This window comes from Lepisosteus platostomus, chromosome 17, assembly GCF_059453375.1.
Source record: "Lepisosteus platostomus isolate fLepPlt1 chromosome 17, fLepPlt1.hap1, whole genome shotgun sequence".
NCBI classification, from domain to species: Eukaryota; Metazoa; Chordata; class Actinopteri; order Semionotiformes; family Lepisosteidae; genus Lepisosteus; species Lepisosteus platostomus.
Genome location: NC_142627.1, coordinates 17,771,133 through 17,795,903, shown reverse-complemented (window position 1 = coordinate 17,795,903; position 24,771 = coordinate 17,771,133). Strand labels below are relative to the sequence as shown.

Genomic DNA, 24,771 nt, shown 5'->3' with positions numbered 1-24,771 from the left:
TGTACAGCTGGCCCATAGGAGCTCTTCAGCACGTGAGCGGGAAACTGAACAGAATTTCTGCCCCCCCCCCCCTGCCCTTTCTGCAAAGGGGGGCAGTAAAAAACAAACAGACTTAAAGGGCTTCATTTCATCTCTCTGCTGCTTGAAACATGTTTTTCTTTCACTTCCTGGACGCTAGGAGGTAGGAGAATATCTTATTGTTGTCGCACTTTGTTGTGCGGGCGGTGGCAGTGTTTTTGTTGGCAGGGCAGTGCGCTAGGGTCCAGCTGACCTTTCTGGGGCCTGTGGTGTGAGAGTACAGCCAGACCGGGGGAGTCACTGCCTGCCAGGATGGTAGTCTACTGGGTGGAGCCCTGAGATCATGGTCATGGAGCAAGCCTCTCAGGCATCTCGGTGTCTTACACCGCTTTGGCGTTGTCCTTGTAATGTCACATTTGCAGGGGAAACTATTTCATGCTGTCCTCATACCGGCAGACTAGACTAGCATGGCAGGAGCAACATTTAACTCATTATATATCTTAACTCTCCCAGCATTTCCCAGAAATACAATAATGTATTTTTGTGCATTTTTAGGAGTATTGATTGTCATAGTGTGTTTCATTTTTACCCATTCTAGAGTTGTGATATTCACAAAAACAAATATACAGACCTGAAGAGAACCATATAATTAATTCTGGGGGAAACTTTGATACACAGGCCTTGAATTTGTAAGGCTGTACTTGATCAAATTTCTTCATTGCAGTGTTATCCTTTTATGTTTAATGTTTTGCCCATATCTGGACAAGAACACCTTCTCCTTACCTAAAATAATGATTTTTGCTTTTAGGAAACCCCTCACAAGTTGTGGAGTGATAAGTGAAGTACAGCACATCACAGAATCATTTAAGCCTTAATATGCAAATTAATTCCTTCAGTAATCCAGAGTGGACCATCTAAGGAAAATATGTTTTGAGTAGCTGGTGTGAAAAATGTGAACGAAGACTGAACAGGGCTGATCTTTTTTTTTATTATTTTATTTGTGTTTGTCTGTACATTTAAATATATGTGCTGTACATGGTGCTTTTAATGACTTGGTCAATTCATAAAACTGTTCAAACAACAGAGCTGCGAAATGTGGGACTCACATAAAAAGGATAGCATTGTGCATGCCAGAGGGCCATATCAGATCAGTGTGGCCCATCTGTGTTTAGACCAGCTTGTATGTATCTTCTTGACGATACTGGTTAGGTTATTGCTCTCAGATGTGTACTGTTGCTGTCCATGGTAATGTGTTCCCCATGGTCCCATTTTTATGAGCAATAAACTTCATTGCTCCAATGTGCTTTTTTCTGCATACAGTTATTGAATAAGGCAGTTTGCTTTTTATGTGCCGTGTATGAGCATAATGTAGGGATATGCTTTTATTTGATGTTCTTGCTCACACTACGGTTTGCAGTAGGTAAAAGGGGGCTGCAGTCTGTGGTGGAGAGTGTGTGAGCAGTCCGCCCACATCTCCCCTATTCAACTGCACGCTGATCTGAGCTGGGGAGCCCCTCATGGTGCATCAGGCTCACAGCACTGTTATCACTGGCTGACCCCAGCGCACGAGAACGTGGGAATATTCCACTGAGCACTCAGTGTGTTTGGAAATAGCTGTCCTAAGGGTCTTCTGTTGCAAGAAGGGACAAACTGTTTAATCGTGTCAACTGATGGAGAACTATGCTTTCCCCTCTCTCTTTTTCTGTCTTTCTCACAGTAAAAACACAGCAGGTACAGTAGCTGTTTGATTTCTTTCTGGTCCACAGCATTGAGTTGGTGCCATTGTACAATGCGATATCTTTCTTTTAAAGACGCAAAAGTCAACAAAAGTCAAGTCCTCTTTAAAAATATGTTTTGTAGAGGCCTCTGGATCCATGGAGGGTTTGCAGGGGTTTCTATATACTGTACAATGTTTGGCTTTGGGATTAATATTCCAGGTGAGTTTGTATATTCTATCTGTTTTATACATCAAAAGGATTCACAGTACATAAGGCTGTGTATGCAAGATTAAAACACTTTGAAGCCCATGAGACATTATGAATAGTGGTTCCTGCTGGCAGAGAGGTTGGGTTTCCAGACCTGCCGTGTGTACTGATCTGTTTGAAGATGCAGAGCCAGTGGTGGTGTTTAGTGGCAGTGTAGCTGGGTAATTTCAGTGGACCCCTGTGTAGCTTCACCCGGGTCCTTTGGGATCTCTGCTGTCCTATTGTCTGTTGCTCCCAGCAAAGTAAGCGAAGAAAATAGGCTTTCAGGTTCATCTTTCATCTTGTAGCCCTGGAAACCTCGATCTACGGTATAAGAAAGCAGACAGAGATCGATGGCTATACCCAGCTACCTGTGTACACCTAATCTGTACATGAGGGGGTCAATGGTAATCCCTCATTAATCCTCCCTCAGGCACTTCAGAGCTTCTCAGTCTGTTATGTATTGCTACTCCCTTGCAAGCATCCTCCTCCTTAGAACTTAACACCACTCTTTTCTGAAACACAGCTCTGCTTCAGTTACCGTGTCTACTGCTGCTGCCCACGGTGGTAATAATCCTTTTCTTCTGTCACCTTTCTTTTCAGTTCTTCTGCAATTTTCACTCAGACATTTCTGTTGTAAACAATAACCTCTGTTACTCTTTGAGAAACCCAGAAGGTCAAATCTGAAGCACAAATAAGCAATTTGTAAAGTGAAAGAGTTTGTGCAGAGAGATCTCACCTCTTGCAGTTCAAGAAATTAGGTTTGATCAGGAGGTGCTGCATGTTCTGTCTTCCTGCTTAGTCAATTTCCGCTAAGTGTTCATTTTCTTGTTTCAAAACGAGCCATGTCTGATGTGTTTTTTGTTTTGCACGATTTATATTTTTAGTTTCTGTTTGTGTTTAAAGTAGGAGAAGCTACTGTAGCTAACCTGTCATTTTGTTTTGTCGTATGCACAGAAAGGTCAATACAACTCTTTAGTTGCAAGGATCCATTTGACTTGACACAAACCTTTACAACTATCATTCATGAAATAGACAATAAGCCAGTGCTGTTCAAAACTAATCTTTTTGACAAAGGATGAGGCCTTAAAAGGTCTAAGTTTCCATTTCCTGTTAGCTGACAAATGTTACTGTGGGGGTCATCAGGTCTGATAAATGAAAATGTACGGCTGCATTCACACCACCTGAGAAAGCTAACTTTGGCAGTATACAGATTTTGTGAAATATGCCTGAAATCTCACATCCAAATGCTCTGGAAGGTGTTGTGTTGCTTCACAAGCAGTTTCCCAATGTCAGGATTACCAATTGGGTCTGCATTTGTATAAATTAATGATTGTATTGACTTCAGAAATTAGAAATGAAAATAAGAAACAACGTGAAAGTGGATTTTGTTTTAGGGGTCAATCTATTGTGCATGCCACTGTTGATGCAATTCATTTTTGAGCACTTGATGAATGTGGGCTATTGGCTCTGTTCATATGTAAATACTAACTAGGAGCCAGCAGTTACTCCATAGCAACAAAATGGGAGTATCCAATAAGGTGTTGTCAACACTAAAATATGACGTCAAAGGGCCAGGAAACCATGGCAACCTGAAATACTTGCCTTTTATAGTCAACCTTTCTAATAGACTCTTAATAGACTTTTATTACTGTAGTGGTTTTCAAAATCATGGGGTTTTTATTGTTATGTTTTTTCCATCAGGGGTATATAATGAAGCTGTCTTCAGCAAGAGGCCTTTTGGTACCTTTGAGTTCAGTTAACTGATGGGTTTTAACTGTTTTGTTATTGCCTTTAAAAACTGCAATTAAAAACAGTAAGAGCTCTGGAGTAGATTGTAATGATGACACAGGGGACACAACAGAGTCGCTCAGATGGCTGGATTTGGATGTTCCCTGGACTGGTAGTCAGAACAGAGAGTTGTGTTGTGTTATGGTTGCTCATAGAAGCACACTGTAAAGCCCTCAGATAACTTTTCAGCTATTTGCCGTGGGTCAGTGTCCATGGTGCGGTCATGGTCAGACATGACCTAGGAATGCCTTTAAAGCATCTGGTGCCCTACACAAATTAATGGTATCCTTATCAGCAGACATAAACTCGAGGTTAGCGTGATGCCCTTGGAAACACACTTCAGTATGGTACATTACTTTAAATTGTTGCCTTTTTGTAGTGTGTTGTTTGTGCAATGTGTATAGACCGTGTGCCGTATATCCCACTATCTTTAGATGCAGTACTCTTAACGGATGCAAGTGTGACTTAAGATACCAAGTTCTGAAAGCATATCTGTATCCTGGAAGTCCACCCCCACTCCTCCAACCCCACCTCTGCATTTTCAAAAGATTTGTATTTTTCTCTCGCTCACGATTCTCTGATTGTTTCACCACATGCGCTCGTGCGTGGCTATTTCTGTCCCCTCTGTGAGTGTGTGTTTGTGCCACCTGGCTGTGCTGCTGTTGAAATCATATTGTGTCAGAGAGTTTCTGTTTCCTTGTAATCACCACTCATGTTCCTGCATGAAAGTGTTTGAACCAGGCCCCCCCCATCCCCGCACTTTCTATCACTCCTCTGATCTTCACAGCTTTCCCAGATTTCAGCACTTTGGGTGGAATCAATTCTAAAAAAGTAGAAGAAACAGCAGAATGGCGGCTGCCAGCACGATATTTGCATCTAATGTCAACCAAAATGAAAAGAAATCAATTTACACTTGGGTAACAGGTGTTTGACTGTAACCCTGCAGCCATTGGTAGGATACTCTGGTAAGTGATGTTTAAACAAAATAACAAAATAACATGTGGCGGTGAAGCCAACAAACCTTAGCATTTACAGAGACAAACAGGGTTGTTTTCATTATATTAGCTGTAAAGTAAGAAAGCGCAATCAGTTCTTTAAAGTCATGTCATAAATCATGCCGTTTATTTAGTGAAATGCAGGACTCTGCAGCTGATGAATGAATTGATTTATCCTGTGTAACAGGATGGCCTTAATTCCCTCTCACCTCCTGCCAATGTCTTTACATCAGTATTTTCTTTTGGCTGCTAACTTGCCTTGTGTTTCCAAATGAATGTTGAGCATATTGTGATTGTGCAGCAGGGCTCAGCTATATTTTCAGTGCGCAAGTCTTGGGGTACCCCTCTTCAAGGTCAATCATACCTAGGGTGTCTGCCTGGCTATTTGTGTCACTTACATAATCTGTTATATAAGCGTGGGCTGCCTTTTTGGAGACTAAACAAACGTTTCCTACAGCTGCCTGTCTTGTCTTGTACAACCACAAAGAGCGATACGGAGCATCTACACCTCCAAAGAATCGGCCCTATTGCCTTGTTTCCTTTCTAAGTATGGAGTTTTTGCGGCAGGATACATCTGAGGATCCACTTGTAGAAATCAAACAGCAACACTGTCCTTATGACATATTTCATCTTCTGTCATTTAAAAACTAAATTTGAATGTTGGCAAAGACCAAATCACGTATTGGCATTGAACATACAGTATTCAGACGTTTAAAATGTCTGAACAAAAAAGGATTTTTGTCTTGATTGGTTCAAGGCAGATTTTACACCTAGTGTAAGATTAAATGAATGTGATATTGAAAAAAAGATTTCCATAAAAAAGCCGCATAAACTTTTCTCTGGGGGCATTAGAGAAGGACATCAGAGAAGGCCGTTGTTCAGTCAAACAAGTGAAATTCAGATCTCCAAGATGAAATGTTGTTTTGCAAACCTGCGTATTGCTGATCATACGTGAATTACAGTACACTATATACCGTCACTCTGCTGTTAAGCTGTCAGTTTGACTCAGAATCAAGGCTTAATTTAATTCTTGTGACTTTTTTGTTATTCTGAGACTTGGCTACTTCATCAAAGTTGCTTAGAATTTTCTTTTTTGCAAGAAGTTTAATTTTGTTGATGAATACTGTAATGCAGAAAAATCTTCTGGTGAGAGTTTTGGGGTGAAATGCAAGCTTGTTCAGCTCCACCTCTGTGTGATTCATGCTCAGAGTCATACTGTATCACATAAGTGAGTGCGTGATATACTTGTTGTACTAATGCAAATTTTAAACTGCTATCTGTTTATTGTGCTATCTGGAGCCTGTTTGGAAAGTGTACGTGGCTGGGATAGGAGAGTGTGGCTGTAAGCTGGGTGGGACACTAGTTTATTGGAGGACACTCACACACAGAATCAATTTAGGCCCTGATAAACCTAACTAGTAAGTCATTAGAAGATGATATCGGCGTACCCCATGAAAATTCACACAAACGCAGGTTGAACTAGCAAACTCCATGTAGAAAGGGCATGAAATCAAACTGAAATTAAATCCAAGATATTGTGGCTCAATTGTGGGTCCTTGGATTTTCATATTTCTGTAACATCTCGTAAACCCAGGACATCCTTAGAATTGACTCATTTTATAGCTATTCTATTTCTCATTTCACTTAATTCAGTGTTGATGGGAGTATATTACAAGGTTGATATCTGCAATACGGACATTTGTTATTTATGTTAAATGCCAGTTAGGTACAGACACAGTTTAGTTGCTGCTTTGTTTCCAGTTTTGTATCCCAATTACTACTGTTTTCCCAATTTGTCGTTCTTTGAGAAGAGAAAAAAATAAAAAAAAGTTTGAGTATTTTAGCTTTCCTGTTACTGCCTTTTATAAACTGTCTTAAAGATTTACAAAATTATTAAACATATTGGATATGACTGGATATGTTGACATTGCAGAAGCAGAATTCTTTATTGTTTCTATTTAGTGTGAAATACACCTTAGTTCTTTCTATATATGATCACCTTTGCCAGTTTCAACACTTGGAATGAGTTTAAAGGGAAGACCTTTGTTTTTTTTATGTGAGCACTTACGATTCAACATGTCTCTCAAATACTGTCAAATGAGTTTGTGTAAACTGAATTTAAGAGAAAGTATTTTATAAGTAGACTATAGATTGGTGTAGCTATGACGTTTCCATGGCAACATGGCCTGTAGATGGCAATATTGCTGGCTGTTCAGCAGAAGTTAGGAAGGAGTTTTTAACACTTAAATTGGACACTTTTCCCACGTGTTGCTTAAAAACATCATTTTAAAATTCAGTAGCAATGATGCACTGGCATCCCATCCAGGGTGTACCCTGCCCTGCATCTGTTGGGATAGGCTCTGGCTCTCCTGCAACCCTTAATGGGAAGATGAGCTTAGAATACAGATGGAATGGCATTGCTCAGCAAAACTAAAAAGACAGCTGATCAGTATTAAACATTTATTGTACATGGGCATTAAATGCTGAATTAACACATGAATGTCTTTCCATTTAAAGGCACTTGTGAAATCCTGCCCTGCCTACTTAAGTTTTAAAGGCTCGGTTTTGGGCCTAGTTCATTTCACGACGTTACTGTGACAGAAACTGCCCAAGAGGCAACACTCAGCCATTTGTAGAGGTAGGGAGGGTAAGATTGGCATTAGTCAGTCAAGGATCTCTGAGCCCTGTGAATGCCCAGGCATGAGATGTGGAGGGCAAGGAACATGCCTCTCCTTCAGTCAGTGATGAAGCCCTGATTCAAGATTGTGGTGCGCGAAGAGTCATGGTAAAATGTGAGACTAAGGGGAATCTGCCACTCCTCCTCATTTTCCCCGTTTGTGGCTGTAGGTTTGTAGTCGTGAGCCGAGACACAAAACCAGACCATTTGCGACTCCACATTGGGTGGGCAAGAAACAAAAATACTTGGAAAACATTGTAAAAAAATCCTTTCCTGTCTGAAAGTGCCTCAGTGAACACGTAGTTATAGGGTGACTATACATTATTGTGAGATTGGCCTGAGAAGAGGGCATTTCCAGATTACAGGGCAGGAGAGATTGAGAGCCCTCTGTGTGGTACAGGGAAAGGCCAATGAGTTCTTCTAGGATTTAACGATACACATTCTTGACTGTCTTCCAGTCCCACACACAATACAATCTGTGCTCAAATTATAATTATTTCCTGCTGTTATCAACTTCACAAAGAGATTTTTTTTTCAAGGCAGAGAACTGTGTGTAGGACATTTGCAGTAAAGAACAGCAATTACTTTAGGTGAGGTACAGTACATACAGTACAGTGTCATTTGGAGCTCTTAGTCCATAGTATGAAGTAAAAATAGGATGGGAATCACGCAGTTGAGAAATGTAGGCTATCTTACCGTTGAACACTGGCAGTTATTAAGTTTTTCTCTGGTACACATGCTGGCTCATTATTTTTCAGTGTGTTAAGTGAGTTAATTTAAACTCTGGATTTAAAACAAATGTTACCTGTAGGGCTTCCTTTTGACTGAGTGTAAAAACAGAATAATAAATTTCTATTTACTATTTACCAGTACATTTCCATAAGAAAAGAACGATGTCAGAGCAATTTTAACGGAAAGGCTTTAACTAGGTCTAAACTGCCAGTTCCTTAAGCTGGAATTAGTAGAAGAAGCAGAACGTGTCAAGCCTTGGTGTGCTATCTCCAAATCTGAGCCTTTCTTCAGTCATTTTAGCAGGCTGGGCCCAGAGCACAGTATCTGGACATTTCTAATTAGAAGCAGGAAATGTTTATTCACTTTTGATTGGGTGGGACTGCCTGTAATTCTGTGCACTTTTAAACAAACTATTTAAGCATCCTGTTTAAATTTGGTTTCAGAAAAAAAAAAGTACAAGTTGAGGTAGACTCTTGGACACTTATGTAAGCTGCATTCCTTGTACAAAAACAAATGTACCCAAATGTTCAACTGTGTCAGCAGCGATAGGCATCGTCTTAGTTTAAGGTTATCTGCGCTTGTTTCCTCTCTTTCCCAAAAAGTCAGTATTGAAAAGCATGTTAATTAGCCTCAGGGGAAGCAAATTAATTAGCTATTCCTATTAAATAATTATTTCCAAGCACAGCAAACTTCCCTTACATTGGCGTGCTGTTGTTTGTAGTTTGTGGTTTGCATTGTTTATTTTCCATCTTTTGTCAAGTGCCTGTGGAATAAACGTTTAGCAAATTGAATGAATGCATATTAAATGTATAGAGGAAAAAAACTGCATAGCTAACATTTTAAAAACTGCAGAACACCGAATAAGCATGTAATCTTTCTTGTCAGTTTTTTTTTTACATTTTGCTGCCATATTAGATTAAATCTTTCTTTTTTTGCACCTTAGAAAAATTAATTTCCCTCAGATAACCTGCCAATTCATATCCAGCATAGGCCTGTTTGTATTGGGTTGCACCCCTTCTTTGGATGGGGACTGAGTGTCTGCCAGCAGGCTTCCTCTTGCCCTCTTTAGATAAAGGGAGGTAACTTCTTTGTTTTCCAGCAGTTTGGAAACCTGGCGAGATGAATGAAGCTGTGCTTGAACATGGACTTCCACCAAAAGCCTGGAAAGCCTGAAAGGCTTTTCATGCTGTTTCCAAGCTCATGAACACACATTAATCAGTGAACTAAACAATGACTTCCAAAACTTTTTTGACATAAGGTCAGTGTCTAGCTCCTAAAGTGTGCAGAAGGCTTCCACCAGGATAGACATACTGTACTTACGGATCATTTAGAAATGGCCAGTGGTAGTTAGGACTAACATCACAATACCTTAGGTGGATGTTTAAGTTGCTTTATTCTCCTTTTAAGGTTATAGGTTTAATCCAGATCAAATCTGCTGGATTCTGAAAATTAAGGATCTTAAAAAGGAGTCATCTAAGTGACCTTGGTAGGCTTTTCAGGATTTTTCAGTTTCCTATGCATTGAATTACATACTGGGGCATTCAACAAATTATATCTCCATTCTAGCTCCCTTTTGTTTATAAGTTACACTATGAGAGCAGATAGTATAATATACTTTTATTATTTTCCTGTCAGATTCAATAGTTAGAAACATAAGACAATTCACAAATGAGAAGTGGCATGTGGCCTGTTTAGCTTATTTGGTCATCAGTAGCCAACTAATCTGAATATCTTTGAAGATACTGGGGTTATCAGCTTTAACATGACCGTGGTCTTTAACAGCATGGTGGTGTTCCAGACTCCTACAGCCCTTTGTTTGTTTCAAAAGTTTTAAATGCTTTATCATATATTTTTTCACATTTCACTTCTGACTCTGAAGAAGTTCATTGGGTTGACTTTGTCAGTGATTTTAAAAATTCTGAATCAGTTCCTTTAATAATCTACTCATTGTGTTCTTTACTAGAAAGAAGCGATAAGATTTTTATAATGTGAATGCAATATTCTAAATGAGCTTTTAATAGTGTATGGTATGCTCTCTTGTTCATGAATGATGTCTTAATCTCACTGTTTGCAATCTTACAGTGCCCTTAGATCACTGACCCAATGAAACTGAACTGAAAATTCATACTTGTCATGAACAACTCCATAAAACATGAGTTATTTACACCTTTGATTATCCCTTTAACTAAAATCCAACAAAGATAAATCTACAAGGTGGTAAAAAGGAAGTAACCCACAGAAGATCATCATTGCTGAGGACGGTGTCTCAACAAGACTTTTTTTTTCAAAATCAAAATGTTTTTAATTTTCTACCTGTTTCAACTGGATATCAATAAATCAAAAATTAAAAATAAGAGGCACTGTACACTGTATGTTGTTGTTACCTACAGAATACTATATGTAACAAGCTGCACATGTAAACAAATATCCGTCTGACAGGTGTTTGCCGAGTCTCAAATTTAGATTAAACGTTTTGGAATTTCCTTCCCATGTTCTGCAGCGTTTGCTAAATCTCCTATTTTGTCATTATCTGCCAGCAGTTAGAATCCATTATTGCTGTTGCATTCCATAGTTCTTTATAGGATTTTTTTAAGGAAAGATGTTTTCACCAGCAAACCATTGTACAGCAGTGATTCATTTGTAAATGTACTGTAAGTTAATGCTGTAATTAGAAGTGCTTGATCCTCATTAGTCTGGATGATGAAAGCTTTACTGTAACAGTGACAACTTTCCTTACTCAACCAGAAGTCAGACAGCCCCCACACCCTGCATTGCCCAATGCATATCCTGCAATGAGTTCTACTGTATATGTTTACTCCTACGGGTCAAATGGAAGCTTGTTTTCTAGGGATTGTGATGTCACCACACTCTTAAAACACACCATTAAACGCTTATCAATTAAAACTTACCATATGAAAACATTTTGATCGTCCTTCCTTTTCCTAGTGAAATGTATTTGTTTCCAGAGTTTTTTTTCTTTGTTTTTAGATTAGGTTTTGTTGAATTGTTATTTAAAATGAAAAAAGTAAAAAGAAAAAAAGAAAAGAGTTGAGATGTTACAAATTATTGGTTTGTTAAGAGTTACAAATCATTGGTAAACCTGTATTTCTTAACTCTGTGTCTATTACTATTAAGAGAAGTAAAAATGCTTGTTTTATACATTAAACTCCTGGAAATCTAAAACTTATACTTTATATACTTTATACTGATACTTGATTTTTGCTCTCGACAAACCTCACTAATACCAAAAAAGAGTTGTCTGTCTTTGTTTTTAGAGTATACTGATATATTACTGTGTAGCTGTAACAAAAGATGCTATGAAGACTGACCGAATTGTAATTTATTTTAGTAAAAGCCATGTTTTTTTCTTTGATATCCAATGATTTATTATTTTTTACTTGCTGTCAAAAAATGTAATATAATATATGAGTTACTGTAAAACGGAACAAAAAACAAAAAAATACAAAAATTCACAAAACGAAGGTTAGAGTACAATGATAATAGCCACCCAAACTGTAAGAGGCACCAGGCAGGGTGCAGTAAGAACTACTGAAATTTATTTGTGCACCTAAGTATTATACTTAATCAGCTGAAACGAGACAAAATGAAGCAAGAAGCTGTTTCGGCTGAGTCCTTTTGAGGTGCGTTGCGCTCCAGAGAGCTCCACAGGGTCGGAGTGAGAAAGAGGTGCTCGCTGACGTGCTCCGTCTGTCCCTGCCTGTCTCCCTGTCGCAGGACCGCCTCTTCTTTGTCATGGAGTACGTGAACGGCGGGGACCTGATGTTCCAGATCCAGCGCTCTCGCAAGTTTGACGAGGCTCGTTCCCGGTTCTACGCTGCTGAGGTCACCTCGGCGCTGATGTTCCTCCACCAGCACGGTGTCATCTACAGGTACGGCATCAGTCCGGGAGCTGATGAGGCTACCCAGACCTCTCTCAGGAACTCTTCTTTGTCTCTTAGCAACAGGGGCCTTGGGTAACGTTGACTTTTTTTTGCAGTTTGCTTGCACAGGGCTTTCCTGGCATTTGGGTTTTTTTGGTTTCAGTTTGGCTGACTGTCTTGCACGGTGTTTGCATATGAATGATCCTTGGGGAGGTAGCCAGTACTGGGTGCCAATTTGAGAGGACTGAATGGATACAGTTTCCCTCGACACAGACTGCTTGCTGCCTAGTGTTCATCTCCTCCCAGATTAATGGCATCCTTCAGCTCCTTCCTCCACTTCCTTCTTGTAGTACTGTGACCCAGAATGCTTGGCAACCCTTCCCCTTCTCTCCTCGTGTAAGTCTACATTTACAGTAGGTATCTGGTTCCTTTGCAAACCCAGCTGGGCCCTGGTGTGTCCACACTTTCCTCGCTGGCCTCTTCACAGGAAGTAGCTTATTTGCTGATGGACGTTAAATCATGGTCCCTTGAAGAAGGCCCATCTGACTGAAACCCAAAATAAATGCAATCTTCTCTACTCTCAGTTGCACTGGAGACAAGCTGGAACTTTAAGACACACGTTGCGACACTGAATTAATATCTAAACATTATTAGCATCCAGTTAAATCCCACAGTTTGTCTGAAAGTCAGGAGCACCTGAATTAAATCCTTTATACCATGTACAATTTATGATTCATTTTTTAGGTATCTAACTAATTTAATATAAAAAGAGAGGAAAGGTTTAGTATTTATGCTATATGACCTAGAAGTTCAGTGGCACTGTTTGTGAAACTTTTGCATCATGGGAGATGGTACACAGACTCTCTGGCGTTTGCATAACTAACCTAGAATGCACTCAGCAGAAGTTTGTATGTGTATGTTTGACAATTTACAGTATTTTCATATCCAACAGCCCAGTTCTGTGAGCACATTCTGTTTATCTCCTTTCATTGTATAAATCCTAAAACTTAAACTAGCTGTTGATCCCCTGAAGGTCGTGATTCCAAACAGTCCTGCTCAGCGTATTAAAGTTCTCATGAAATGCAGGATGTACATAAAGAGGTTGTATAATCCATGTATTAAAAAGTTGAAATATAAACAATTTGTGTTATTGAGAAGATAATCTCTTCAAAATGTATTTACTGTCATAGGAACCACAAATTCTAGTTACTTTTCATTCAGTATGCAGTTGTACATTGTTTTTTGAGTTAGATACAGTAGCAATGTGCTTTAGGTAGGTTTAATTTGATAATCAACGACAGATAATCCTTACAAGCCATCAATCTGAAAGGTCAATATCTTAATATAAATAAGATATTTTTATTGACATATTACATTAGCTCATATACTCATAAAAATGTTCTTTGTGGCTAAGTGATGGTTTCCATAGAGTTACAATCCTCATATTAAAAGAAACATTTAATCCTTACATAACATACCTCGATAGAAAATTAAGATTTTTTTTCATTATTAATTTAACTTGCAATTGTGAAGACTAAGCATGTGTTCTGGTAAACAAGAATCCTCTGAGGAATTAAAATGATGATCCCAAAAGACCTATGAACATCATCAGTCTAACTACATACACTATACTGTATGTCGAATTAGACCCAGATATAGAGGGTGGAAACAGCTGTAAAGGCTAATGTTCTACCTCTGAGTCACCTGTGCAGATAAATAAAAAGATCGAAACAAGCCTGTTGATTTTCTGGGAAGGAAAGTTGGAGTATTATAGACTTCCTCTTTCTTCTGGTATGCCGAAATATTCAGAATCTCCCAAGTGACTCACCTCGAACTACCTGTAAGTAAAAGTGCTTACTTCAAGTACAGACTGAGATCCATATGTTTTGGGTTTTGAGGGCCATGTCAATAGCTGACTGTGACTGGGGATTCTTTGTGGAGAAGCCCAGACTTGGCTAGGTGCAACCAGGTTTATGGTTGGGTTTAGCCAGCCGGGGCTCCCAGCAAAACAGAGGTACCTCTCTGATTTCCCAGGTGCGTGCAGTCTCACAATGACATCATTGATGGATGTGATCAGCATTGACTCGCCTACTTGTTGCCACGGGGCTTGTAAAATGCCAGAATGGTAGTGGTTTAGCGAGTGAGTGGGTCAGAGGAATCTGTCTGCCTGCACATTCTCATTGGAGATATTTGCTGTGACTTGCGATGTAAAGACAAAACAGCCATTTCTAAAGTCCAATGGGAATATAATAAAAAATATTGGCTATTTTTTATATTTCTATGAAAGCTTTTCTTGTGTGTAGTTTCTTAAATGCTATTTTATAAACTGGTTATCTTGGAGTCATTTGTATTTGAACATTCTGTATACTGTATGTGTTATATTTCTCACACTTTCTGGCACAGAATTGTTTTTTCCCCGCTAAAAACTGAAGTCTGGACAAAGATCACTGTTGTTAAATATATATGAAAGATGCAAAAATGTTGCGGAAAATAGGCCACTAAGAGTAACTCCTGCCATCATTGTGTTTTCATTAATACCCCCCAAAAAAAAACCTTTGCGCTCAGACGGATATGTCTGCTGTTTGTACTTTGTTTATTTTATCCCCACCTAAAGCCTTTGAGAAAACCTTAAACAATTGCTTATGAGACTGCCTGAACCTGGAAAAACACGGGATAGAGCACGTTACATGATCCAAGCAAATTCTTGGAACTCCTACTGAAGAGAACCCTGAAACAAGAGGAACAGGCAGTTTCCCCAGCACAGTGTCTCTCCCTGAAGGAGGGAGGGGGACAAGGAGACTGAGGAGCAGATTGAGAAGACCCTAGCGTGTTACAAGTGTGATGGAACGACACGGAGCAGACTGAATAACATCAGCACTGGAAGTCTGCCCGTGTGTGTGGAGAGGCATTAAAAACACCAATAGTTGTAACCAATACCCGATATATACTTTATCATTCTGGCAAGGAAGCACTGTTGGAAAGTGTCAAACTCAGTTTTTTTAGGGTTGTTCACTCTGATATGCTGTATTTTTCTTTATGGAGATTTTTTTTTTGTACCTGGAAGTCTATGAACAGTATAAGACTTACTGAATTTTTTTCATCGGCCATTCTCAAGATATCAGTGGCCTGAATGATACTTCTCCAAAAGAGGTGGTGACTGTTATAGCTGAGGGGTCAGCGGACCAGCTGGGTCTTGACCATACACTCGCATAGCACTGTGACCTTGCAGAGGGTGCTGTGAGCTGTGTGAGGCACCGTTCCACAGGAAGAGCTATTGAACGTTCAAAAGGTTATGGCTTGCTGTGTTGTTCTGTACTTTGCAAGTATGGATTTCCCCAGATTGTCTTGCTGTTTGCTTGGGAGAATATCCAGGTGAAACCAGGCAAATACAACCTGTGTAATCAATGCTGCCGATAAAGAGTAAATTGTTTCACATGAGGAATAATGTTCTAGCAGAATTACAAAGTCAGTTACTACACTAGGAATCTGAGTTGATTCTCCGCGTTAAAATGATTATTTTTGCTTTTGCTGACAATTCTAGGGAAAAACGAGAGAGAAAGAGAAAACTGGGAATATGGCTAAAGGTTCAGTTAGTCATAGTGGACAACTAATCTCCCTTGGAGAAAATCAAGGGCGGTATTAATATGCACATGCAGTATACGCCTGCTGAAAAGTAATAGAGACAATCTTCTCTTCATGAACTTACCTTTATGTGACCCTGTAATCAAAATACCAGTTTCAAAAACAGCTTTTAGAACACCATGTTCAGCCCCCACCTCGTATGGTTTTTTTTTAAAAAGTGGCAATCCGATCCGGTTCTGAGAGCGTGTTTAAGCTTGTCATGGTGTAGATTAGCTTTCAACCCCTATGCGAGGGCAAACAATTAAAAGGTACTGTGAATTCAAAAGGTAACTGTCTGCAGAATGAAGCTAGTGCCAGCTGTGAATGTTCCACAAAGATTGTTTTCCAGGAATCCCTTAGGCCTCCGAGATTCATCCAATCCTGGTTTCAGAGGTATTGGCCCTGAACTGATCTCTTGTCCTGTTTAGAATTAAGTTATAGAAATAAATATCTTTAGGCATGGCTGAATAAGAAGAGGAAGCATCTTTTCATTGCTCTGTAATGGTTCCACTAGACTTGGCATGAGAGGCTCTCTCTTATGGTGGCATGTTATTCCAGATCACTTTATTGGCCATATACAATTTCTTGTATTAGGAATTTGTCTTTTCGCATACTCCAACTTGCTCTCCATGAGACACGCAGACAGGGAGAGAAGCCTGGGGTCAGAGCGCAGGGTCAGCCATTTATACATCGCCCCTGGAGCAGATGGGGTTAAGGACCTTGCTCAGGGACCCAACGGAGTAGGATTCCTCTGCCGGCCGTGGGATACAAACTGGCAACCTTCCAGCCACATGCGCAGATGCTTAGCCACAGAGCCACCGCACCACACCGATATTAATCACATATTTGTAACAGAAGACATTTACAGATGGCAAAGGACATCTGCTAAGCAAATTAATAATCTGAGCATGTTTTCTGATGAAGATCTCTAAATGAGCGAACTGAAAGGTCAGTCAGAAAATATCATGTATTTGGTGTGAATTCATTCCCAAAAATAAAATCTGTGTAATTCAGCATTGCTTCTCACGCATGAGCAAATACACTAAAAATTGCTGTTTTACTTTTCTGAAAAAGAGAGTTGATCACCATGATCACCTTTTATAAGCTGTCTTTTACATTTTCATTTGAAAACATACAGAAATTTAGATACATTTATTTTATATTTCTGTTTACAGTTCATGAATATAGATATAAGACTCTCAGCTATGGACCTCTTTTGTAAAAGGTTTTTAATGTGATAAGGTTCACTTTATCCAAAGATAAACCTGCACTTTATCACAGGGGAACCTCTTGCAAATGAAACCTTATGTAAAGTATATTTCAAAACTCAAGTTGTTGGACCTTAAACCAAAACAGAGAAGTTTCCATAGCAGTATGGATCCTGAAATGTGAATTCTTCATTAGGAATGGCAAACTAAAACAAGCAAATGTTATTGTTTTGATTCTTTTTTGTTTTGGTTGAAGCTTTACTCCAGTGTTTTGAAAGGGTGGGCGATTGCTCTTATAGTGTGAATATAAGCATCAGAGCAAAATCACTTGATGAGAAGACAAAGCTCACACCAAGTAGTACCTGATAGCATAACTTAACTCCTTAGACACGACCTCGTCTGAATGTCATATTTTCTTATTGTTCGTGAGATTCAACCTATCATGCTCATGCGGATGCACTGTTGAACATGGATTCCATTAATGCTCTCTCAGCCTGCTCGTATAGAGATGATAGGATTTTGTATGTTGGTAATGTTCTGCTTCCAACATGCCCTTTTTGTTGACATGTTGTGTGACAAAGACTGTATGGATGTGATTTAAGCTCTTGGGTTTAAGTTGGAGAAACTCCCCATTTTCAAGTTGGTCCTTTCTGCAGGCGACTGAAACATAGTTACAGTGTCCAGGAATTATCCCCACTCATCAGACTGAGTAATGGGAGAGCTGATGAAACCTTTAATTAGTTCTGTATGCTGCAACTTGGAGAAAAAATTAGCTGAAGTGTTGTGGCAGACACAATGGACTGTAGCGACAGATTCATCAAAGGAATTTTAAGTTTGCTTTTTTGAAAGTTGCCTTTGGCTAATAAAATCCATTTTGCCTCTGCTTTTCAGCAACAAGAAATGAATTACGAATATGAAGGGAATCTTATATTAGGGCATAACCTAATCGAACAGATTTCATAAGGCTTTGTATTCCCTATAAATTGATGGGAGAGTGCCATATGGATGCAGGTGAGGTGTGCAGTGCATGGGGCACCTCAGCAGACTGCCTCTGACAGAGTTTGTTTCTGCAAAGCAACTCCCTATCCAGAGAGGACTACACTGGATACGTAATGGAAAAATAACTCCAGATTGATATGAAACACAGGAAATGCTTTCAATCACGGCTGATTAGTGTGGCCTTTTCTCTGGTGTGTGTTTTTAAGCCACACTACTTTTTAACACTGCCTGGGATTCTCTAAAAGAAAGATATGCAGGAAAGCAACTCACATTCTTTACATTGCAAAATTCAGTACAGTATATGTTTTTCCCAAAGAACGCTTTACACTGCTGTGCAAAAGACAGCAGTCATACATATTTCAGACACAATCAAGAGTCACACTGTAGGTTTGCTACTGTATGAGCACCAACAGTTTGCTTAAGCCTCCACTAATATGACAACATCATTATCATTATTAATACATTCAGCAGTGTTTAAATTGCATTATTTAGAATAAAAAATGGATCTCAACAAAATTCAAATTTAACTAAATATGGGCAACAAATATGAAGTGTTGTAGTACTAAATCCAATGAGTTTAAAATTTATATCTAATTGACCCATGTCACCTGTACCTCATCATTAATGTACTTTGTTCCTCTCTGCATGTTCATTAAGCTAAAAGTCAATTCCCTGTACTGCAAAATACGGTTCCCTCAGGATTAAAAGGTTAATATATATGAGAATGGCTAAAATTAGAGTAGAATAGAACATTGCTAAATATCTAAGACTTCTGCATAGCAGTGTACATACTACACTTGTAACATTGCAACAGAAAAAAGTACGCTTATTTTGTACAAACATGCGATGTATTCTGTTTTGTCAAAATTTTAAAATATTGTTCCAACGCATCACAAATTAAGAGTATCTTCAGGTATCTCATGTCAGTGTTCCTTTTTCATTTTTTTCATTCCATTAGCAGGATCTGTCTGGCAAAGAAACTGAAATTTCAGTCAACAGAAACCTTAATTTCAGAATAACAAAAATTGGAGCAAGGAAGAAATTGTAAAAACCTTTCAGCTCCACATCGAGAGATTACAGTAGATTTGTGGCCATCAGGAGAAGGTATGGAATTAAGTGAGTGAATGGACAGAGGAAAATGTAACCAACATTGCCTATTATTCGAAAGGGTGAAGAAGATACCTGACTTGTGTATCACAATTCTTTAGAAAGAATAAGAGAAATCTTCATCTGCCCTTGGGTTTGACTAGGGGCTGAATAAAAGACAACTCCCTGAGGAAAACACAATAGCTTCACACATCTTTCCTATCACTCTTAACCTCACCATGATCAATCAACCACAGGAGTTCCCCAACTATGAAATTACAAGTACTGCAAAGGAAATGTCACTTGAGGTGGATCGTCAGATTGTCCATAGAATTTAAAACAAAAACAAATTAAAACATTTTATGTGAAAACAGCTCCATAACAATGAGCCAGAAGGCTTTTCAAATAAAGTGAATTAATACACTAATTTTCTTGCACAAAGAACTGTTTTGGTATTTATGATGCCCTTTATAAAATCCACATTTACATGTGCTGCTGAGAAAAAAACAAAGTAAAATCTGGGATTTGTCCTAAAACACATACTGGCAGGTTAATTGGCTTCTAGGAAAAACGGCTCTTGTGTGAGTGTGTGCATGTCTGTGTCTTTGTGTGCCCCACGATGGACTGGCGTCCTCTCCAAGTTTGCGTCTTGCCTAGTGCCCGTTGCTTGCTGGAATAGGCTCCAGCTCCCCAGCAACCCTATTGGAGGAAGCAGTTCGAAAATGGATGACTGGTTGGATGTTATAATAGCTATATGAACAGTTCATCTTCAGAAACAGAGCAGCCTCCTGATGTGATTTTTTTTTTAAATTGCCAAGTGTAGGGACAGAAATACCTATTCAGGGGAATGTGTATATTTAGTAAAATTTTACAGAAGCTGTGTCCTTCTCTGGATTTCCTTGAAAACAGAACAGACCCCCCCCAGCCCCCCCAGAAACTTGAATGATCGTACTGTACATCAACACACCTCTGAATGAATGGCTTCTGGAAAGTGGTGTTGACATTTTTCAGGCAATCAACCATCAAACCTCAACCTGACTGGTTTCATACCACCCTCTGACATCTTTCATCAGAGCGCCTTATCTTCAAATGGGGTTTACATATGGTTTCGATAAAAAAAGATCAAGAGGTGAGGGAACAGTCTCTCTTCTTGGCTTTCACTTCTGCCACTGAATACCTCTCAACATCAGATTACTTTTATTTGTATGCCGTTCTTGTTTCAAATGTTGGGATTCATTATTTGGAATGAAACTTTGTTGATAGTGTTTTAAATACTAGTTTGACAGCGTTATCAGACTAAGAGGAGTTCAGGTTAGATTTGAGTACCAGGAGTTCCATGCCCTGATGCTAGGAATGTGTCAGTCTGAAAGACAGGTCACAGCTGGGTCAGCAGGTGTAAGTTGCCTACTGAGAAGGAATCAGCCGCAGGCTACCTCGGTGACACAGTTCATAACCCTTCCTTGACCTGTGTGGTTTGCAGATTCTGGCTGATTTTGTATTTTATTAATGCGGGTTGAGCTGGGGAATTCAAGTGTGGAATAACTCTGAATTTAATCTTGGCAATTCAAGTGGCACTGTTTGAAATGCATATTTTGGGGAAGCCAGTTACTTAAGTCACATACCATGTAGGAGTTTTGTTTGTTACAGTAGGAATTTATTGTTGTTTTTGTTGATTCTATTCTTTTCCAGCATGCTGAAACAAACTTTGCCAAATGAAAACCAGTGTAAAATGTTGTTTTCAGAAAAGAATCAGTGGAACTGCATTTAGATTCCAAGCAATAAAATAAATAAAATGTTTAAATATACAAGCTATAAACTTTATTTTTTGTCTGTCATACTGTATGTAATCAGGGATTTTTTTACTTTCTTCACCTAAATGTTCTTTGAGAAATCATAGCTATGAGACTGAGTACTTCAAACATAAATCTTCTTGTATGAAGAGCAAATTTCCATGTTTTGCTTCCATTTTTCTTTTTGGCTTCCATGCTAAGTTCACATGTAGGTCCTGCAGTGTCAGACATTTTGGTTGAGTTTTGAACTTTTTATCGCAAAGAGAGTGTTATTTAGGGTGCAGAAAACATTTCCAAGGCTTAGGATGCAGGCTGCTGTACTGTTGAGTAAGATACTTCACTCACATTCCACCACTAAAATATCCCACAATCTGAATGGGTCTCCAGGCCATCACTGAACATGAGCATTTGTTAACCATTTACTCATCAGATTGAATAAAAGCTGAATAATCTATAGCATCTAAATATAGTACAAGAAAAAGGTGCAGAATACTTTTATGGGTTTGTCTTGCATTCTTTTATACTTGTGGGCCAAAGTGAGAAATTACTAGGATATCCTTAGTTTCAAAGGAATTGCAAACATTATTTGCAAAGAGCGGTTGTGTCAGTTCCTGTTTCAATAGGTCAGCATCAGTCATTGATGTGGTATCTTAATTTGTCCTCCCGTGAGCATGTTGTTTCGAATCGTGTTTTAATAGTGCCTGTCACATTACAGTGTTGATAGTTATTGATGCCCTTCCTTCTCCTCATTCATAAAATCTTCCAGCAGCTGCTCCCTGTAGAGCATTTGGTTTTCATTTTGATAAAAAGCAATCAGAGCTAGAACTGACAAAGGAAAGAGTTTACATATTTTGTCTTTGGACTCTTGTGTAACGATGTGGTACAGTAGGTTTAGAGGCAGTAACACCTTCTAGCAGTGACGCCAAAGAAAGATTTCTGGAGCTAAGAAACTTGAGGTATTAATAATATTCCTCCCCTCCAAGAAACAAGAATGGAACAAGAAGTTTGTTTCAATAGAGAAATTCTATAAATTTCATAGTGGTCAATTTTAATTCATACTGCAGTCTTCATAGATGGCTTTAAGAAGCTGGCTGTTTTGATTGACTGTTTTACAGGTGCAGTGCAAGATGAAAATAGTAATTTCAGCATTAGTATACTGTACACATTTGTGGCACAGTGGAATGGCTGCAGCGTTTGGATCATGGGGCAGTTTTAGACTCGAGTCAAAGTGTAGAATTTGCAGTTCTCCCTTGGTTCTGAACCACCTCTCAGACACAAGCCAGTGGGGTTAATTGGTGTCTCTAAATATGTGCCGTTTTACGAGTGTCCCAACCAGAAAGTAATCCCACCTTGCGCACTCAAGCGTCTGGGATGGGCTCTGCAATACCATGACTCTTAATGGGATTAAGTTGCTCTCTGAAAATTAATGGATAGTTGGGACATAGTAGAATATGAAACAGAATATGAAAATCAAATGTTTACAGAAGTGGAAGGCAGGTCTCACTGTAAATAGTGATCCTTTATTACTGTGATACCCTACCCTCTGGGAAATAATGGGTCTTTCCACTACTGAACTTCTGCAAAGCACAGAACTGTGGCTGAAGCTTTGCTGAATGCTAAGAATGTCTTAGCATGCATATCAGCTCAGATTGCTGGGCCGTCTTCCTTTGAGAGCTGGTGAAGCACACAAGACAACCCAGAAACAGTTAATCTGTGCAGCAGAACAATACAGTTTGGCACATGGCAGTTCACAGTTGCGGGGCTTGTAGACACACTGACAGTGCCTGCTCGACAAGGTGATAGAGTTTAATTGTCACTTTGACGCTGTACAAACTTGCTGTTGGCGTTCCCCTCCACTGCCTGGGGAAATGGTTGCAAAATTCAACAAAAGCGATGGGTTTCTTTAAAGTGGGAAAGAAAAACATTATGGGCAATTATGCTGATTGAATGTTTATTTTTTAAATAAGAAGTCCGCTGTGTGGTCTGTAGTAAAATCAAAATTTAAATAAATAACGGTGACTAGTAGTAGAGTTATACAGTATATTTCAGATGTTAAAAATTAAAGGTAATGGCTTGTACAGCCTTTGTTTTTTTTCTTTTCTTACTGCGGCACAGAGGTCCTCTATGGTCTCACTAGCTAATGCTACAATACTAACTTTAATTGTATAGCAACTTTCACGGCACACAAACTTCAAATAAACAGTTAACAAATGGTTGAAAATGAGAGAAAAACCGATGGCAAAAATAAAGAGCAAAGAATAAACTGCAAAAAAGTTGTACATCTATCAAAAGATAAAATACGTAATACTACTGTAATCTATCTGTAAAAATCAGAAAGTTAAATTCTAAAAATATTACTTGAGTCTAGTTTTAAAGATAGGCCCTGTGGGTGAGCCTCATCAAAATAAATGGAATTTGTCATTCTTTTTCCTTTTTTCTGGCAGAGATTTGAAACTGGACAACATCCTCTTGGATGCAGAGGGACACTGCAAGCTGGCTGACTTTGGGATGTGTAAGGAGGGGATTCTTAATGGAGTGACAACCACGACGTTCTGTGGTACCCCTGACTACATAGCCCCTGAGGTACTGAGCTGGAGAACACAGGCTTAACTGAAGAGTATCTGGTCTTATTTTTTTCATTTATTGACTTCATTTCAGAAGTGGAGTGAAAGAAGATTTACTGGTGAAAATACCACTCTTTGTTCTTTTCATTTACAGAAGTGAAGTTGCACGGTAATCTTGCTGCATATTGCCAATACATTTACCTTACATTTGCTGTGCTTTCTTACAGTTTACCATGGTTTTGTCTTTAGTCGGTAAACCCTCATCATGTTTGAATGTGCTGCTGGATAGCTAGTGTTTCTACGGCATAACTAGTACCCTGACCTCAAATCCCTGCCTCTGCTCTGTTCCAGATCTTGCAAGAGCTGGAGTACGGCCCCTCGGTGGACTGGTGGGCTCTGGGGGTGCTCATGTACGAGATGATGGCAGGACAGCCCCCCTTCGAGGCCGACAACGAGGACGACCTGTTTGAGTCCATCCTGCACGACGACGTGCTGTACCCCGTGTGGCTGAGCAAGGAGGCTGTCAGCATTCTCAAAGCGGTCAGCGCACTTTCCTGCCTCTTCCCCGGACGGCGTTTTTCAGCTCTCAGCACACCTCCTGCACCTCTCTCTCCTCTCTTCATTTCCTCCTCCCTTATTCTCCCTTTCTACTTCATCCTAGGCTCCCTCTCCCTTTTCCACTCTTCTCTAGCCATATTTCGCCCTTATTTCCTCTTCTGCTCCCCTCCATCCTTTCTGCACCTCCACCCCACTGCTCTCTCCTGCTACCCCCCCACCTTTGTTCTTAATAATCGCGATCTGATTAGCTAAGTGCAGTCAGCATTGGGAGTTCAGGGAGAGTTCACAGTGCCACCGGTTATAGCAAGAGGGGGCCTGGGATAAATTACACTTCTTGTGGGAAAAGAACATAATGTTTGTGTTCTCTGGTGCTTGGGATTGCATAAGCTTTATGCTGTGACATTGAGAGAGACATCATGAGCCTGTACCAGTGCACTTCTGCAGGCCTTCTGTTTCTTCTTCCCTAGCTGCTTTGTGAAGTCCAGAGAGCCTGTGTTTGCACGTGCCCTCTGCCCTGCTTATATGCGTTTGTTGTGTTGTTTTTTTTAAGTTCTTGCCCTTTTTTTCCATAACTCGTCCTCAGTTAACTTTGAATGGTCCTTCCTCCACATATCCTTGTGGGTAACAGCGGACATTTGTCTTGGGAAATACGACGAGCTGTCACTGTGTTGTCAGAGTCTCGCAGGCCGCCTTTGAAAAATTCTTTTAGATCCCTGCTCCAGCTTAGCATCCGGTTTATAAAAAAGAAAGGACATTGTGTATCTTATGCAACTTCAAATGCTTGGCCATATTTATTGTTTATTAACTGAATTTGTCTGTAGTATAACTAAGTGCTTCATGTTGTTGGCCTGTGTGACCCGTACACCAGTACACCTCGCAAGTCTCAG

The 24,771-nt window shown here is 39.5% G+C and overlaps 1 protein-coding gene across 1 annotated transcript in view; it reads left to right on the top strand.

The window, feature by feature from the left end:
• The window catches only part of LOC148646280 (protein kinase C epsilon type), a 130,204-nt gene that overhangs the window by 95,405 nt on the left and 10,028 nt on the right, over nt 1–24,771 (top strand). Inside the window, exons 11-13 of the mRNA XM_088610212.1 lie at nt 11,913–12,067; nt 23,207–23,345; nt 23,678–23,866. Coding sequence (XP_088466338.1) covers nt 11,913–12,067; nt 23,207–23,345; nt 23,678–23,866 — 483 coding nt within the window. The remainder of the gene's footprint in view (nt 1–11,912; nt 12,068–23,206; nt 23,346–23,677; nt 23,867–24,771) is intronic.